At 46.7% G+C, this 18,226-nt stretch overlaps 5 protein-coding genes across 5 annotated transcripts; 4 read left to right on the top strand and 1 right to left on the bottom strand.

The window, feature by feature from the left end:
- Positions 1-646: 646 nt before the first annotated feature.
- On the top strand, positions 647-2,473 carry GLAREA_02864 (uncharacterized protein; the record flags this gene model as incomplete). Its single annotated transcript, XM_008087949.1, has 3 exons — positions 647-731; positions 781-828; positions 876-2,473. 3 exons carry the CDS (start codon positions 647-649, stop codon positions 2,471-2,473), a joined length of 1,731 nt encoding a protein of 576 aa, XP_008086140.1.
- An 810-nt stretch (positions 2,474-3,283) lies between these two features.
- GLAREA_02863 (SH3-domain-containing protein) lies at positions 3,284-6,441 on the bottom strand (the record flags this gene model as incomplete). Its single annotated transcript, XM_008087948.1, has 5 exons — positions 3,284-3,346; positions 3,399-5,081; positions 5,133-5,206; positions 5,258-6,364; positions 6,414-6,441. 5 exons carry the CDS (start codon positions 6,439-6,441, stop codon positions 3,284-3,286), a joined length of 2,955 nt encoding a protein of 984 aa, XP_008086139.1.
- Positions 6,442-10,491: 4,050 nt separating this feature from the next.
- Positions 10,492-12,822, top strand: GLAREA_02862 (PalH; the record flags this gene model as incomplete). Its single annotated transcript, XM_008087947.1, has 1 exon — positions 10,492-12,822. One exon carries the CDS (start codon positions 10,492-10,494, stop codon positions 12,820-12,822), a length of 2,331 nt encoding a protein of 776 aa, XP_008086138.1.
- Positions 12,823-13,929: 1,107 nt separating this feature from the next.
- On the top strand, positions 13,930-15,460 carry GLAREA_02861 (uncharacterized protein; the record flags this gene model as incomplete). Its single annotated transcript, XM_008087946.1, has 3 exons — positions 13,930-14,124; positions 14,177-14,911; positions 14,960-15,460. The coding sequence occupies 3 exons, from the start codon at positions 13,930-13,932 to the stop codon at positions 15,458-15,460; spliced, it is 1,431 nt and encodes a 476-aa protein (XP_008086137.1).
- A 728-nt stretch (positions 15,461-16,188) lies between these two features.
- GLAREA_02860 (Cysteine proteinase) lies at positions 16,189-18,079 on the top strand (the record flags this gene model as incomplete). The annotated part of the gene is made up of 6 exons (XM_008087945.1): positions 16,189-16,285; positions 16,352-16,591; positions 16,642-16,746; positions 16,801-17,594; positions 17,708-17,894; positions 17,943-18,079. 6 exons carry the CDS (start codon positions 16,189-16,191, stop codon positions 18,077-18,079), a joined length of 1,560 nt encoding a protein of 519 aa, XP_008086136.1.
- Positions 18,080-18,226: the final 147 nt, after the last annotated feature.

Raw genomic sequence — 18,226 nt, 5'->3', positions numbered from 1 at the left:
ACCTTCGCGAGCTTGAGCCGCGACACAAACCTCTATGAGATTTTCGGATATCGAGATGATGCCCTGTCGCTGTTTGCTAGCGCCTGGTTTAACATGACATTGCAAGTGTATGGTACCCAATACCGACTTTGCAGTGGCGGCTACGTAGCGGATTGCAGGTAATGGAGCCATGTACCAGAAGGCTAGGCATGTATCTCGATCTGTTTGCGATGTAATACAGATGTATATGCAAAGAACTGCTAACTTTCCTCACGCCATTTTCTAGTTGAACCCCTCGTTTGGTGACTTCAATCTGTTTTTCTGAGTGCAAGATGAGAGAACAACAAGACTTAAGCGTTGATTGGAAGCGTTGTTGACGCTGCTTAGAATAATGAGGCTTGCGTGTTGAAGGAGCGCCTGTGAGTAAGACCCTCGGCTCGGGGCATGCTTCATTAGCGTACACTCCTACAAGGGTGTTATTTGTACCTAGCTCTCGACTTTCAAACTTCAGAACAAATTTCGTCCAATGCGCCATCGTTGACCTCATCACTCGGTAGCGTCAAGATCAAGTGTCCTCTAGAGTTTCGAAACAGATTTGTTTCGCGAATCCATCACGGCTTGCTTGGTCAGGCGAGTTGCGCAGTCTCGCGCAAAATTTAGAGGGAAGATGGCCACAAGATCGAATGGAAACGGCATCCAGCATACCGTCACATCCCTAAATAGATGGTCAATAGCAAACAAGCAGCTTCCATGTGAGCGCTGACTACTCCTTTGCGAGTGTTCCTACTTACGTGCTACCAGCTGTGGACAAAATCAAGGCGTTGCACGTTTATGATTTTGATAATACACGTAAGTCATACCACGCTTTGCGCTTGAGTCATATTGACAATACATAGTTTTCAACAGCCCTCTCCCCAATCCCAAGCTATGGAACGGCCCAACAATTGGTTTCCTACAAACACAAGACACGTTCGCATCCGGGGGCTGGTGGCACGATGCCAGAATACTTGGTGCGACTGGTGAGGGCATTGAGAAAGAGGAGCCTCGCGCCTGGAAAGGTTGGTGGAATGAACGAATCGTTGAGCTTATACAGCTTAGTATGGAACAAAAAGATGCACTTACGGTCCTCCTTACTGGCAGAGCTGAACCTGCGTTCGCGGAACTCATCAACAGGATGGTCACAGCCAAAGGGCTAGAATTTGATTTGATGTCCTTGAAGCCGGTCTCCGGCCCCAATAATGAGCGATTTTCAAGCACTATGAACTTTAAACAGGCGTTCTTGGAAAGTTTGACCGAGACGTACAAAAACGCTGACGAGATTCGAGTATACGAAGATCGCCCTCGTCATGTTAAGGCATTCAGGGATTACTTTACTCTCTACAATACACGCCTGCAAAACAACATGGGTAATCCGCATAATCGTAGCCCTATCCTCGCTGAGGTTATTCAGGTTGCGGACGGAACAACGCAACTTGACCCGATCGTGGAGACAGCTGAAGTACAGCGTTTGATCAATGATCATAATACTCATGTCACAAAAGCCAGACGAGGCACACGTCTTCAGATAAAGAAGACTGTTTTCTATACTGGATATTTGATCAGTAATGCTGACACCCAAAAGCTGCTTACATTAGCTCAGTTACCGCCCAATATGCCAGATACTGAAATGAAGTTCTTAGCAAATAACGTTTTGATAACCCCTCGCCCTTGTCCCGAGAGCATTCTTGAAAAGGTTGGCGGAATGGGTAGCAAGACTACCTGGGAAGTCACAGGCACTGCTGTATACGAGAGCAAGATCTGGGCTGCGAGTGTTCGACCAGTACCAGAAACTAAAAAGTACTATACGGAAAATCCGACACCAATTGTCGTTCTTGCACTTCGCAAAGGCGCTCGTCCCATTGACGCAGGTAAGATCCAGAACTGGCAGCCTGTGTCCCCAGAAAAGCAGTTCGTTTTCGAAAGCACTGTGGGAGAAAAAGTCTTGCTTCGCATCGAAGAGGAGAACCCCACAGAGAATGAGTACGAAAGTCTTTTCCCGAATAAAACATTCAAACGAAAGCATGAAGACGAGAACGAGACGAGGCAGTCAAGTGGCTCCCACGGCAATGGTGGACATGGAGGTGGGAGAAATAACAATAATCAGAAAGAAAATCATGGAGGCCGTGGCAATGGACGAGGGAATCGTGGCAACCGCGGCAATAACAACGGGCGTGGTGGCCGTGGTAATGGAGGAAGAGGCCGTGGTGGAAGAGGAGGTGGAGGTGGCCACCACGGATATCGATCTCTGGACGATGTTGGCGAAAAGAACAACGCTGGTACCACCCCATCTTACAACGCAGCCGTGGCATATGAAGACTTCCCACCTCTGCAAAAGAACTACCAGACACCCCAGCAACTAGTTCAGGCACAGTTCCAGCAGTATCACCAATACCAACAATCTATGCAAGGTAAAGCTGCTAAGGGGAGTGGCAGCGGCGAGTTGCAATACAACTAGTCTTCCGTGTAAAAATGAATTTCCTTTGAAAAGCGTATTGGCTTGATGGTCGAGTGTAGTCGTTGTATCAATATGGGGGACTTGAGGTGTTTGGCAGCATGGCTAGGTGTTGGTGGTCTCAGCATTACTATGTTTTTTGTATGTATTTGAGGTATATCAGTTGATTGCGTCTGGTAGTGGCTGGATTTAATATGAATGACTGCCTGTTCAATTTGGTGAAATATTGATTCCAACATGAGTTTCTATTTACTACTTGTGGGATCTTTCTCTTATTGGTTCCAGCGGCGCTCAACCCAACGCAATCATCTATCCCCCCACTCCTCCAAAATAGAGCCTAATATTGTGGGAATATAAAGGAATTCCTGCGTTGATGTAGGCAGTCTAAATGTGGGAAGTTTTTACAAATTCCACTTTTGTTTGTCTTGCAGAAATCCATATATGGGCCCTTTTCTGAAGGTAAACCAAGCTATATGAGCGGTTTTAAAACCAACTTAAAAGATGAACAACTTGACACCATGATTTAGTGTTACAATACCTAGCAACTCATCACAGCAAGCTTCAAAGACTCTCCTGTTTTTTTTAAAAAATGCTGAATTCGAAATGTGTTACATATAGGTATTTGAACAAAAGGAATTATACAGAAGTTATAGTAACATCCAAGTTTGGTATCCGTGTGGTGCCCCTTTTATGCCATAGACCAATAATACTCCAAGGCCCCAAAACTTCAGACCGTCTACGCCCTCCAAAAACGACGCCGCATGCCTTTCCAGTAGTCATTATCATAATGATTCATATACAACCCAAAAGCCTTTATCGAGACCCTTGTGTCCTCATTTTGCGAGCTAACCAATCGCCAAGCATGCCATCTAAGCGCTGGAGGTAACAGTATTAGCATAGAAGATGATAAACAATAGGAGAAACTTACATTAGTGATATCTGCCAGCTTGGCATTCTCTTCGCGGAAAAGGTTACCACTGACTGGATGGTCCGGACCAGCGGGTACAACACCGGATTTATCATAAACCACGACAAGTAGGTCTTTGATATCCGCATCGTCATCAAAGAACGTTCTGAGATGGGAGTCGCTCCAAGTAGGTGTTGATCGAGACGTTGTAGAACTACCAGGACCCTTCTTATCTTGGGTCTCATCGACATCAATGAGTTCAGGAGACGGAGAAGATTGAGGTGATGGCGGTTCGTCTTGACTAGAATTATCAACCATGAGAGGCGGTGGATATGATTGAGTAGGAGTAATTGGTGATACTTGAACTGGTGACTCGGACAGTCTGTCTTCAGTCGCAGTGGGCCTTTCACTCATGTAGCTTTCGGGAAAGCTACCAGGGATTGGACGAGTTTGTTTGCTTGGTGGTGTTCGTTCAGGTTCGTCGACTGGAGACTGCTCAGGCGTGGAATCGAAGTCATCCAACTCAACACGTTCTTTGGCCTTTTTCGCCTTGATCGGTTTAGGTTCCGAGGTACTTCCACTTGCAGAACGTAGGATCTTAGAGATAGTACCGGCGGGCTTCTGTTCTTTTTGTGTGGTGATGATAGGAGAAAGTGTTTTGGGCTTATCGAAAGACTCTGCTGAACGTGGCTGTTGTGAAAGTGTATCAGGTTCGGACTGAACCAAGCGCATCGATGGAGTCTGGGCAGAGTTTGCTGGAGGTGGTCGCTCAGGTGCAGGCGCTTGTTGCACCTGCTCGGCTGCTTTTGGTTCTTTGCTTGATAGCGATTTCTGACTCAATGACACCTCTGGTGGGGGCTGTTTGTGCAACTTGCTTGGCTGGCGTTGTACTTCAACTGAAGATACCTGGGAACTTTCGTCTGCATAAGCGATTTCGTCCGAATCTTTGCTTGGAACCGGCGAGCCTCTAGGATTGTCTGTTGACTGTTTGCTTGCCATGCTTTCATCCATTTCGTCGTCAGTAGCTTTGCTCTTCTTTTCTTTCCTCTTGAACAGGCCACTGAGCATGCCTGGTTTTTTCTCCTTCTCCTTTTTGTCCTTTTTATCCTTTTTATCTTTCGACTTGTCCGAAGATGAGTCTTTCTCAAGTTTGTCAAGACTCGGTCGCTTGCTAAATTCCTTCGAATCATTTGAAGTTCGCGTTGAAGTGCTAGAATCATCGCGGAGCAAATTCGGTGTGAGTGTGATCTTCCTAGTCTCAACAGAATCATCCTTGAAGAAAGAATCTGTATTTCTGACAGTACCATTGCGTGATTTACTTTCCGGCTTGCCATCAAAAATCTCGTCGCTCGTCCGGGTGCCTTCAGCTGATCCGTTGGAAACCAAAGCTCCTGCTTTCGCGTCTGTTTCCGCGGGATCTGACTTTACCTCGCGGATTTCTGCTCTCGGCTTCAAAGGCTGCACAGTATTCACATCATCGTCATCTTCCGCTGTCTCCTGATCTGTACCAGCCTGTTCTTGCGCTGCGTTTGACCTGTAAAACTCTCCCTCTCCATCCTCTTCATCGCTGGAGTAGTCTATGTCCGAAGCTTCGACATAAGTTGGAGCCGCAAACTGCACAGTTTTGGCGTTCCGTCTTCGCATAGCCTTCTTCAAGGGGTTTTTTGATTTTTCTGCTTGGTCACCAAGCATAGTCGATGTAAGCTAATACTGTTAGTATAATGGCTAAGCGATACGAACTCGTCTAGACCATACATCAATATTTCTGTGTTTGTTCAAACGTGCCAATCTCTCAGTAGGTGTTTCGATATGTTCTGCTGGTAAATATCCTAAAACCGCTCAGTATTTTGAAGAGTTGGGCAAAACCACATTAGGCTCACCAATACTGCTATCTTTCACCACTCTAACAAGCCACCAATAGCTGTTACTGTCATCCAAGAGAACCATCGTATCTCCCTTTGTGGCATTTGCCTGTCCTTCGACCGTCGCGACGAAAGTATGAAGGGCGTAAACGAACTCAAAATCAATGTCCTCTGTATCTCGTAAGCATTCTCCTCCCCATCCAGAATCGACATATCTAGAATCAGTATTGTAGGGGATTTCAAAATCATCATCTTCTTCTGAGCTTTGGTAGGTAACCATCATTTCATCGTTGTCACTGGGTTCTAGCTCATCCGGATTGTGTATAGTTAGAGGTTTTTCGGGAGACGTCTCAGGGGTATCGTCGGAGAAAGGGTCGCCGTGCGCTTCGTGGTAAGGACCCGTCTGCTGAACAAACATAGGTGATGGTGGCTCAATCTCACTCGTAAGCTCTTCGTAATTGCTCAAGTCCTCGTCCTCCTCGGTTTCTCCATCCAGATACTCACCCCGAAGATGATGATTTTGATTCACCTGATCACTGTCTACGTCACCAACATCGAGTTTCCCTTGTCGAAGCTGGAACGGATAGCGATCAGGAGTTACTACGACTGGTGAACTTATACCGCACGCTTGTGAACGATGTAGTTTCGTTTCTGGAGCGCAAGAAAGAGAGGTGGACCTCATTGGCCATAAGTTCGTAAGAGAATACCCACCATCGTCGATTGAGGGTGAACTTGAGATTTTGTCCATCATATCGTCGTCCATTCCGTCGTCACCTTCAGCATCTGCCATATCCGCATCCTCAGCGGTGGATCCCGTCAGGCCACCATTCTGCGCAACAGCCAAATCATCTTGTTGCTGGCCGTTGGTGCCATTGAGTTTCGAATTTACTCCCGCAACCAAGTCGTCCTCTCCATAGCTCTGCATCTGTTGAGCCTCGCCAGACGTCCATTCTTTTGACACTCGCGGACTTCGACCATTTTGCTCTGCCACTTCTGCAGCTACTTCTCGCAATGCCTCCGCTTGATGTGGCGCCGGGGGACCAAGGCCAAGGGGGGCTGCCTTTGTTGGTTGTCGTGTGTGATCTTGCGCAGATGGGGAGGACTGATCCTGGAGATCAATGGAATCTAGCAGTGTTAACAAAACTTGGACCTTAGAGGTAATGGACGTAACTACCAGCTCGAATAATTTCTGGTCTCGTCATGATGTTGTAGAAGCATAGATACTCCGATTCTGAGCTGAAGTATCGCGTGCCCTCCTGAGATTAATTATCAATGCGAGTAGCCGGGTCGTCCAAGTTATCCAAACAAGCGCCACTTCTTATTGGATTTTGCGACCTCGGCGCGGGTGTGATGACTTTCGTTTTCGCGCTGGAAAGCAACGGGAGTTTTACCGTTGCGCAATAGGTTGGAGACCGTCCTCGAAGGCAAAGAAGGGCGAATGATTGCCAAAGACAAGATTGCGCTGGCGAAAGGCGCGCGCAAGATGACAAAAGAATATATTACTTCGACGAGTTGTCGGTTCGGCGAGATGCTAGAAAGGAAAAAGACTGAAGTGTGGGCGAGTGTGGTGCAAAAGTTCAAAACTACGAGGACAATCTGCTGTGCCAGGCCTGGCTGGGAAACATTTCCATTGACTTGTGTTTCTCAATTCTCGTTTCAGAAACCTGGAAGGAGATGGGGTCGGGGCCGCCTGCCTGGTGCTTATGAGTGGTTCGCTTCACATTCCTACTGCACTAAATATAACCTACCTTGGTAGTGCCTTTCCCCTCCTGGCCAACCTCTTCTACGGAGATATCTACGAAGCAGAAGCTCATCGACACATGTCGATAATGCGAATGTTTATATCTTGGTCGAGGTGTGAGATGCTGCCAAGAACTGGTGAGGGGTTAAATTCGGACACTCTCTGGATCCAGCTACCGAACAAAAGTAAATTCAAAACATGGAGGGCTTAGAGGTGTTAGTAATCCACGAGAAACATTTGGAAACAAATCCTTCGATCGACTCCTCCACCCCACATTCTCTCCTCTTCCAGCTTGTTGTCACAATAAAGCTCGGTCAGGACTGCGTCTTGACTCAGCTTGATGCCTTGAATTAGGTCTAGAAGGTGCATAGGTCTCGAACAGACCACAGATTTGGCCAACAAACTACCTACTAGCTAAAGCAACAAAGTGCCAAAAGCCTATGGGTAAAACTCCCGCTAAGCCGCTTGTAGAGTAATTTTCGTTTCTCGACTGTCGATAGGCGAAATGCCCGGCATTTTATGCCAACAGCTGTAGTACTATTGTAAGGGAGTCAAGTGCACAGGGTTTAATTGGTTACAATAGAAAGAAAGTAGTCGCGGGCACACAATGGTCAATGATGTTCTCCAATACCTATTTCCTATAAGTACTGTAGACTTTGAATAGCAGATGTTAGTTTGCCAGCTAAGTAATCAATTGACTGGGACAGATGTGACAGCTGCTACTACAACGGAATGCTTAAAGTTTATCCATGTGTCGTATGCCTTAACTCACCGACACCTGGACCGGGTGACTTGATCGCCATGTTTAATAGAGAGACCGGAAACAATTGTGGGTTGTAGTGCTAAGCGATATACTGTCCAACACCCAAAGTTGATTAACAGGAACGGAGTTCTATAATTCCATGTCTGATGATTAAATTACGCATTATTCATACATGTGTTTGTGAGTAAATAATTTTTCTTCGCCTTATAGACATTCTTGATAATATTCATCAATCCGCTCTCTACCTTTGAAATAACCTCGCTAGGTGGAATTACCATGAAGTCGTTTGCTCTTCATTTCCAAAGGCTACAGGAATCAGAGCCAGCTTGGCAACGTCTTCGACCAAGGCAGTTGAATATGACATTGCCGAATACTTGTGACCAAAAGTGGAAAAGATATACAGCTGTATGTTTTATTGAGTTTTATTGAGCTATACTTGCTCACAATGTAGTGCCTGTTCTTTGGACATATTTGACAATAACTTTCATTGTCATACTTATAAAATCCAATAACTTACCTTTTCCTTCACCGCGTCTGTTTTGGACATCACTTGGAATATAGCTAGACTCCAAGACTTAGATTATCATCGGCTCTTTCACTTGCAGAGCTTCAACTCATTCAGATCTGCGAGACGCCACAGCCAGACAAACACAGTCCCATTCAGCTGCTGCAACTATAATAGATATGGTTCAACTCATGTGAGATATTTATTGTTTTTGTCAAAATGTGGAGCCCTTGAATGACCCCATACGGTCGTCACCTAGTGAAAAAAACTCTGGAAAAGTTCTCCCTATATGCCTCAGATAAGACACTTCCCTTTGGAGGGGATTTACAACATTTATTCATTACAGATTCGATGCAGAACATGTGGGATTATAGTACTCAGGTAATGTGTTCTGATGTCGTATTAGCTTCGAAACATAAGCAGTGGATAACATGAGAATGATATCTTGAAATTCAGCCACATGATTAATCCTCGACTCCCACAAGTCGAAACGCCCAAAGCGATCGAACAAGTACCGAGTAACATGTTATAAGGTTGTACTTGCATAACCTTGAGCCTTCGGTCATTACCATAAGCGATTTGGTTGTGCCTCGAATATGGGATGGAAGGAAAATGACTTTCAAAATGTTTTAGTGAAGCTTCAACAAATATTAACATTACCGATGGTTAAGCTAGCATATCGTATAAGAGCCTCCTCTATCAGCGGTATCATGGTGCTAAGAGGCAGAAGTATTTCTGGCAAATCTGAGTAGATGCATTGAGAAATGGAATGTCAGGAACGTAATTTTGGAATACCCAAGAGAAAAAGAGCTGTTGAATACAGGTTCTACAATGTTGTATGTAGATGCAAAAGGTTAGGCGTCCAATATCCATTAGCGGTTACAGATTGGTGGGCTAACGGTCCGCAGACGAGATCCTGATCTGTTCAAATGTCTGCTTTATGCACAAAAGTAACTTGTCGTTCAATAAATCTTTCATTCCGAGGTCATCCATGGATCTTTGGGCATTAGCAATCATGGTATGATTCTGCATCGTCGAGGCGTTTGGGAAAAAGAGTCGTTCAAGGAGGGGAGAGCTGACGGCTCCCTGATTGGAGAGAATGGCTGAAGTGTGGGGCGTGCAGAAATGTCCAACTCGCCCGTGTTTCCTTCCTCTTTTGATTTGAGTTGGCACCAAACCACACCAGACCAGGCCAGGCCAGATCCACCACGTCTCATTCTCCTTCGGGGCCTTCGGCGACACACGAGAAGGCGGACGCCGTCTTGCAGAGCACAACCATGATCATTCACAACATCCATCCGAAGTCAACAAGCAACGTACATCTGAGCCTCCTCCACATCGATGGCAGTCTTCTCCAAGGGACGATTTCGATGATGCGCCGTTTCCAAGAGACAGATGCCCAGCCTGCCGCTTCCCAGAGAGCTTATCTGCTGGCACAGCGGCCAGTCAAGCTTTGCCAAGCGGCCCTCCAAGCAAAATGTGTCTTGTTTCTTGCGTGAGACGCCGCCGAATCGAACGTTTGGGAGGGTGAAAAGGTGGTCGTGAGAGCGTAGAAGCTTGGTAGAAGCAAGCAACTGCAACCCCAAGCCCAAAGCCCCATAGTTGGGACAGAACTGGCAAAATACTAACATACAATGCTATATGACGGTGCGACAAAGAAATAAAGTGAGAATAAATATTTGAGAAATTCCTCATAATCGCTCGTCGCATCATCCCCCATCCACACCCCCTCTTCTGCGATCGCTTTGCCCGTCATTTCGGCGAGCGCATCGACTGTTACTCCGTCCTCATGGGGTCATGGTGGTGGGGATTCCTTGCCATGCAGGCTGGCGATGGAACCCCAAGTGCCATCCGACAGGCTGCCCCAAAATCCACCACGACCCCAACGGCACTACGACTCGAAGACTCGAAGACTCGTAACAGCCTGAGCGTGAAACGACACCAGCTTCAACCCTTCACATCTTCACAGACGCGAAAAGCTTCGCCCTAGACCCTATCTCGCACTGCATCCATATCTGCAGCGCCGTCTGCATTCGCATCCTTATCACTCCTTCTGGTCGCACACAGATGAGAGCATCCCCGTAGACCACACCACCGCCCGCGAATCCCCTCGATCGAGTCGACGTCGAGTCCTGTCGCCACACCCGCCTCATCGAACCTCGCGGACAATGTCGAACAAATTACTCTACTATTGAGCGCACCCCATCACGACTTGCGGCCGGGCCGCGAAGATCTAGTTAAACATGGACGCTCGCCAACTTATCAACATCGGTCGATTATCGACGACAAGCTCGAGCGCGACAACAACATCGAAACCGCATTGCACCCCCTTCACGCTTCCCTCGAACGGGGTATTGACTCTGGGAGTCTCGTCCGTTCTGACCCTCACCGAAGATGCCATCTTCAAACCCGAGTGCACCGGGTCGAGCGAAGTGATCCTCGCTAATGCTGGTGGCTCGCCGTCGACGAGTCTTGATTTTCGCGATCCGTTCTACGCTTCCACCATTCCAGAATGCTACGCACTCGCCTCTGCAACGGTGATAGCCTACATGCTCGTCATTATGCTCTTGATTACTCCACGGACATTTTTACATGATGGAATCGTCATACTAGGACGCCGTGGTTTTACCAATGGCCCGTCTGGGAGTGATGCTGGAATTGGTGTGGGAGGCAGACCATGGTTACAAAAAGTCGCAGCAATGACGGTGGCCATATCTCTCACAATCGCGACGGCGGACACCTTTCGAGTCGCTGAGAAGCAGTACCAGGTCGGTTACATGGACGCGTCGGCCTTGCAAAGCGAAGTGGAGGACGGTACCGAATTAAAGGTTATTCGAGTCATCTCCGACACATTTCTTTGGCTTGCGCAAGCCCAAACGCTCATACGATTATTTCCCCGACAGCGCGAGAAAATTATTATCAAGTATACCGCCTTTGCCCTCATCACTCTAGACGTTCTCTTCAGCATTCTGAACAACTTCGTTTACAACGGCAATTCGCGGCCCCGAAGTTTTGTGGATGCCATTCCAGCGTTATCATATCTCTTCCAACTCGCTTTAAGTCTACTATATTCCGCCTGGGTCATTTATTATGGTATTACCAAAAAACGCTACGCATTTTATCACCCACAGATGAAAAATATGTGTCTAGTAGCGCTTCTATCCGTCATATCAGTATTGGTACCTACTGTATTCTTCGTCTTAGACATATCGAAGCCGGATCTTGCAGGGTGGGGGGACTACATTCGATGGGTAGGTGCAGCTGCCGCTAGTGTCGTTGTTTGGGAATGGGTAGAACGTATTGAAGCTCTAGAGCGCAACGAGAAAAAAGATGGAGTTTTGGGAAGAGAAATTTTTGATGGAGATGAGATGCTGGATACCACGCCTTCATCAGAGTCGGCATGGCAGAGGATCAGGGGCCGAAGGGGGGACAATGACGGCGACGGTGGGACAGGAGCGACAAGTGGCTCAAGTGGAAGGCGTTGGCCAGGGATGTCTAGCATTGCAAACCGCTATCGATCACGGGAACCAAATGTGAAGGACGTGGAAAAAACAGGTGCCCAATCGACAACCTTCCGAAACACCAAGAAACGTATTGCTAGAGTTCGGCCCCCATTGTGGCCTACACGACCTCTCCCCGCAGCAACTCCCGTAAGCCGGACAGATACCGCTAGTGCAGAGAGTACTGTGTATGCGGTCCGCTATCACCCCATCAGTGAAGCAACACCGCCAGCAAGGGAAGCTAGCAGGCCTGAAGGTGTTGTAGAGACTGATACCTTGGAAAACACTGCTGCTCCTGCCCCCGATGCCACCGGAGAATCAGAAATGAATTTTGACAAGCCTGTAACAATCGAACAGATGGAGGAGGGCACGGGGGATGTCCCCGAAACCACCAAGCCAAATACATGGCAAAACCTTGCGAAAGTGAATCCTTTCAGGAAAAAGACTCAAGCGCCGCCTCCTGAGGTTTCCGCGCAGCAGGTCAAATCAACCGAATCGATGGAGAGTCACGGATCTAACAACAAATGGGATGTCCGTGGTCGCTTCGAAGAGTTTGCGGCTACCCAAGCAGACAAGTTTCGAGATAAGGGCCGACCAAACGACACTGCTGCCCCCTTGCCACTTATGGTTATACCCGCCCCTCCCAGACGGCGAAATCTTCATGCGACCCTACGAGAGTTGGAAGAGGCTGAAGGAAGACCGATTCCAGACTCACGTCCGTTCTCGCCAGAGATCACGGTGACGCAGGCCAGCCAGGATGACATCGGTCATGTAAGACAGCCCCAACGCTTCAGCGATCCATATACCCCGGACGACCTTGGACGGCATTCAATACACCAGAGGGGTGCAATATCCTTTCTGACATCAGAGCGGGAACAGCAGAATAGGCCAGATAATGACCTTATCTCTCCTGTATCCCCAATTGCACCGACTGAAGCTTCGAGGGATAGGACTCTGAGCGCTGGAAGCAGTACGACTCCCATGCGGACACCAACATCTTCATCTCGAGAAGGATTGACTGTCAGGACTATTCCAGCCCCGCCTCGTCGGCCTCGAACACCCGAGGACGATTAATTCCATCCTATGTTGCGACTGATTCAATGGGTGTCAAAATAATTTTGCAAAAGCGTGGTATAGACTTGTATTATGGCAGCGAGCATGGCGTTTTGGTTTGGGTAACTAGATGGAATATGGGAATAAGTCATTGTGGATATCCGGAGTTGGGTGCATTCTGTACATATGGTACTGAGGTGGGAAAAGTGGCACTGGTCTCACCAGCCCCTTTGGAACATGACATGACGAGCGATATAACTGTATTTACATAACGACTAATGGCCGTCTTGGATGACGCGTAGTTACTTGCAAAAGTAGGAGCTTGAATAATAAAAGAAATAACGATTACTTAAGTATCTACTTGCCATGTTCCTGTGTTTTGATACGCTTTCAATTTTGCTTTTAGCGGTCTAGTGGAGTGCTGAGGATAGACTGTTTTTAAGCCTCAAAATAAACTTGACCCTCACCTAATTCATGTTTCGTAGCGCCAACCGTTTGCTCAGAAGATTGTTCATACGAAGTTTAACTAATATTTCCTCTATGTGAAGTAGCTTTGTTGTTATAAAAGCTCCTCTAAATCAGACCTTCTGTAGAAGTTTGTATTCCTAGTTTCTTAGTATCGCTTGAGGTATTTCCGGTTAGTCGTTTGGCTCTGTAGAAATCTGAAATCCGTGATCAGAGGAAGTAAGGCTCGGCTATGGAGAAATAAGCTTAATACTTGGCGTGAGACTGCTGATGTACAGGAGAATGGCTTACTGTGCATAAGGAAAACCGAAATCTCGGATGAATAATGGGAGTAGTCCTAGGGAACGATGCTTGTTTTGTGAAATAGGTATCGTCTAACTTAAACTTCGCATTGCTGTTGTAGTTGCTGTATTGTATGCAGTTTTGTATATGCAGAGGTCGTACTCGAGTAGTTTAAAACTCGTACTCGGACTCAGGGTCGAGGACCGGCATGTTGTGGGGAACGTGCATCATCGGGTAACGAATTCTGGTAATTTCACAAGTCACTACTAACTTCCGCTTCAAATCACCATAATCTCACCACGAACTTGCTTGCAGCCTCAAGTGCTTTGTGATAGCATTTTCCAAACTTTTCTACGGATGATTACACTTTAGATCACAGCCATGCACCCAACAGAAGCATTTCCGCTGCTTTCCAGCGACGATAAGCTGGCCCCCCTAGGAGGGCACACGATCACCGAGAAACCACGCGTTCGACGACGTTCAAGTGGACTTGGAGGAGAAATCAGAGCTGGCGACACGAGCGCACCGGCATTGGCCACTCTAGATGTGCGACCGCCTTCTCCTGGGACCTTGAAAGTTAGTGTTGCCATCATTCCAAACCCCCTTTTCGCATCTAACACACACCCAGGCGCAAAACGATAGGGACCAAGCCAAACCATTCTCGAAAAGACGGAAAGCGAGATCATTATTGCGAAGATGGAAACGATACGCGTTGAAACATACTTGGGTGACGCCGTTGGTGCTCATAGGAATCTTTCTTGCCCTCTTTGCCGTCAATCCTACCGAGTCGAATCCTATACACCATTTTATCTTCCTTTCATACCGGATACCAGCCGAACCAGGGACGCCTGAAGGAACACCAGATCATTATGGAAAAGGTCGATGGGATTTGGCATTTGTCTCATTTTACATCATTGTGCTGTCCTTCACACGCGAGTTCATCATGCAGAAGTTCCTCCGGCCCTGGGCTAAGAACAGTGGTCTCAAGAGTCGCGCGAAACAATCAAGGTTCATGGAACAAATGTACACGGCGATTTACTTTGCGATCTTAGGTCCTGTCGGATTGTTCGTTATGAGTCGGACGCCAGTCTGGTACTTCAACACTCGAGGAATGTACGAAGGCTTTCCTCATAAGACACACGAGGCATACTTCAAGTTTTACTATCTCTTCCAAGCGGCATATTGGGCACAACAAGCAATTGTCCTTTCACTGGGGATGGAGAAGCCTAGAAAAGATTACAAGGAATTGGTCGGGCACCACATCACTACGCTTTTCCTGATTGCGCTCAGTTACCGATTTCATTTCACATACATGGGATTGGCTGTCTACGTTACTCATGATATTAGTGACTTCTTCCTTGCCGTAAGTGAAATCCAGGTCCGAGAGGAACACCAGCTAACGTAAGAGTAGACTTCCAAAACGCTTAATTACCTCGATCATCCTCTTGTCGGCCCTTACTTCGGTTTCTTCATGATCGCCTGGATATACCTTCGCCATTACCTAAATTTGAAAGTCCTATGGTCAGAATTCAACGAGTTTAAGACAGTTGGCCCATATGAGCTCAATTGGGTGACAGAACAATACAAATGCTGGATCTCACACTACATCTCCACAGCTCTCTTGGCAAGTTTACAAGCCTTAAACCTCTTCTGGTTATACCACATATTCCGAATCGCATACCGGTTCGTCTTTTTGAATGCTCTGGATGACGATCGTAGCGACAACGATGAGAATGAATTCAATGCAGAACAGGCTCTTGATTATATTCAGAGGCAAAAGCAATTGGCTCTAGACAGCGCGTCAAATGCAATCGCGAGCGCTTCATCGAAATTGACCAATGGGAAGACCACTTCGGCAGAGACCTATCAAGAAGGGACGACGAAACGAAAGGCAAATGGAAAGAAGGCTTGAATGAGCTTTGTGAACGACTAGCTCCTCTTGAGGACGCATGTCTGAGATCAACCCTATCAGGTAGAATGCTCAGGAGTGGAAAACGCCGAGTCCAGGAAACGATGTTATCGTGACATGTGGGATAAATCCGCTTGAAGGACTTAATGGGATGGGCCTTTTCAAGGCCATGACTGTCGTTAAAGAAGAACGGCCTGTAATGTACAGATGCATCGACATGTACCTCTAACGTATGATGAACACGGGGAACAGTGGAACACGACATATACTTACCACCTTCGCTTCTTTGTATTGTTTCTGAAAAGATTATATATCTATAATATTGGTCCTGTCGAACAGTTCCTGTTTTGGATTAACCGTGGTTGGAAATGGTTATATAGCTATGTCTGGTAGAGTAACACATCACCATTCTACCAAAATCTGAGCTCGTTCAAGATAGTTGTGACCTACAATATCACTCGCGACTCGTACTAGAAAAACGCTTCGACCTTGCCTTTTCTAAATTATTGTGTTCCTCATACTCGAGTACTTGCGAAATTACACCAGACTCTGCGGCGCTGGGAAATAAAAATTATTTCTGCCTATCAGACACAGTCACCGCCTTTCGCCCTCGGCTTTTGGACCAACATCCGCCGATACTTACAAGCCTTCTGCGAATGGCCTCGACCCGTTGCATTTGAGGAGGGGACGTAACAAGTGAATATAATCTGTTACGGGGGGTGAGCGTTACCATGCCTTCATCTCGTCCAACAACACCGGCCACACCGGCGTCCCCCAAGACATTCAAAATCAAAGACCCTCAACCCGGCGTTCCTCTGTTTGGCTGCGGTTCGTTCATGATCTTCCAATTATTCTTCAGCCTCGTCTAAACTACGTGCTAATTGTACATCACAGAACATACACAACTTCTCCTCAGTGCCGGCGGTGCCGAGCGCATGAACAAGAGTATCCACAACTATAAAACTTGTCTAAGAGTTATCTTTGAAAATACACCAATTGTCCCGCAGACGAGTAAAACGACGAAAGGCTTTCCGTTTACGACTTTGACGCCGAATTATCTGTGTTTGCAATGTTCAGCCACGACGACAGAGGGAGGAAGGATCGAACATGGCAGAGAGACGTCACATCGATTTTGTAAGATATTCTAGTACAAGGAAAAGGTGTGGCCTAACGAATTGCTATAGATGTGGAGTCAAGGAATGGGTGTCTTTATTGCCAGATGTGTGATGATTTTGTTTTTGACCCCACGTTGGAAGATTTGAGGTTGAGGAAGTCTGGAAAAGGTCTAAGTGAGATAACCTGTCTTTTAGCCGAGTTTTGCGCTAATAGTTATTCTTTAATAGCTCGAAAAAGAAAGCTCGATGACCTCTTTACAGACCCGATCAAAGAAGATCCAAGATTTATTTCAACCAACACTGTCGAGGCTCCTTGCCGAGCGAGTGGCATAAGAGGTATTTATAATATGGGGGCTACGTGCTACATGAATGTCATACTACAATCCTTTGTTCACAATCCTCTGTTACGGAACTTCTACCTCAGCGACGGACACCAGAGAACCGAATGCTCCTATGAGAATTGTATGAGCTGTGCTATGGAGGATATGTTTCAAGACTTCTACGCCCAGGAAACGACAACTGGATACTCTGCGTCGAATATTTTGGCAAGCTTCTGGCTTTCGAAACGTAAAGCTTACGAGGAGTTGGCGAGCAATAAGGAGCAGGATGCTCATGAGTTCTTCCAGTTTCTCACAGAGGAGTTGCATGAAATCAATGGCGGTGGCCGACCTTCTGACTCTGAAGACAGTCCCGTGAAAAAGTCGAAGTCTGATAGTGATCCAGACTGTAAGTGTATTGTTCACCAAACCTTCTACGGAAAATTGCAGAGCACGATCACCTGTCAAAGCTGTGGAGACATCAATACCTCTATTGAGTCATTCCTTGACTTGAGTTTGGGATTGGATGTACTATCCAAGAAAAAGAGTTTGAAAGCGACAGCTTTGAGCCTTCAAAAGTGCCTCGACGAAGAATACAGCAGACCCGAACGCTGCGAGTACAGTTGCCGGAAGTGCAATACTCAAGAGGCGAAGAAGCAGCTCAGCATCAAGAGCTTACCGAATGTGCTCTGTATTCAACTAAAGGTTCGTATCTATCTCCTCTATTTTTCATCTTCGACCTTCGAAGCTTCGCTCATACTTCTTTTTCTTGTGCAATCCATTTCTCAGACTTGATTGCTCACATTTCGTGAAAATAGCGATTCAAGCAAAACAATGGAATCGCTTCGAAAATTGATACCAAAGTATCATTTCCTCTCAAGCTCGAAATGTTCCCATACACCAACCGAGCGAAAAACCAGGAAACTAAACAAAGTTACGAGTTAGCAAGATCTTGTACCTACGATCTACAAAGTGTGGTTGTACATGTAGGGAATTTAGAAACAGGTAGGTTGGGCTAGGCCTGTATGGTAATCCACATGGCTAATCAAATAGGTCACTATGTCTCATACTCGAGAGTCGGGAACCAGTGGTTCAAATTTAACGATCATAATGTCACCTTGGCGACGAAGTCGCAAGTACTGAATGAACAGGCCTTCCTATTATTCTACGTCGTTCGCTCTTTGGCATAATACTGCTTACAGGATATACATTTGGTAGGAAACTTTTATGGAAAACTCAATCATAATGCATATACATAGGCGTAACAGGAGTATAGATCGTCCAACAATGTACTCTATACCCCACAGCAGGCTCACAGTTAGACCTATCTATATACA

Source organism: Glarea lozoyensis, assembly GCF_000409485.1.
Source record: "Glarea lozoyensis ATCC 20868 chromosome Unknown GLAREA6, whole genome shotgun sequence".
In the NCBI taxonomy this organism is placed as follows: Eukaryota; Fungi; Ascomycota; class Leotiomycetes; order Helotiales; family Helotiaceae; genus Glarea; species Glarea lozoyensis.
The sequence above is the reverse complement of the archived record's forward strand: the minus strand, read 5'-3'. Positions and strand labels throughout refer to the sequence as shown.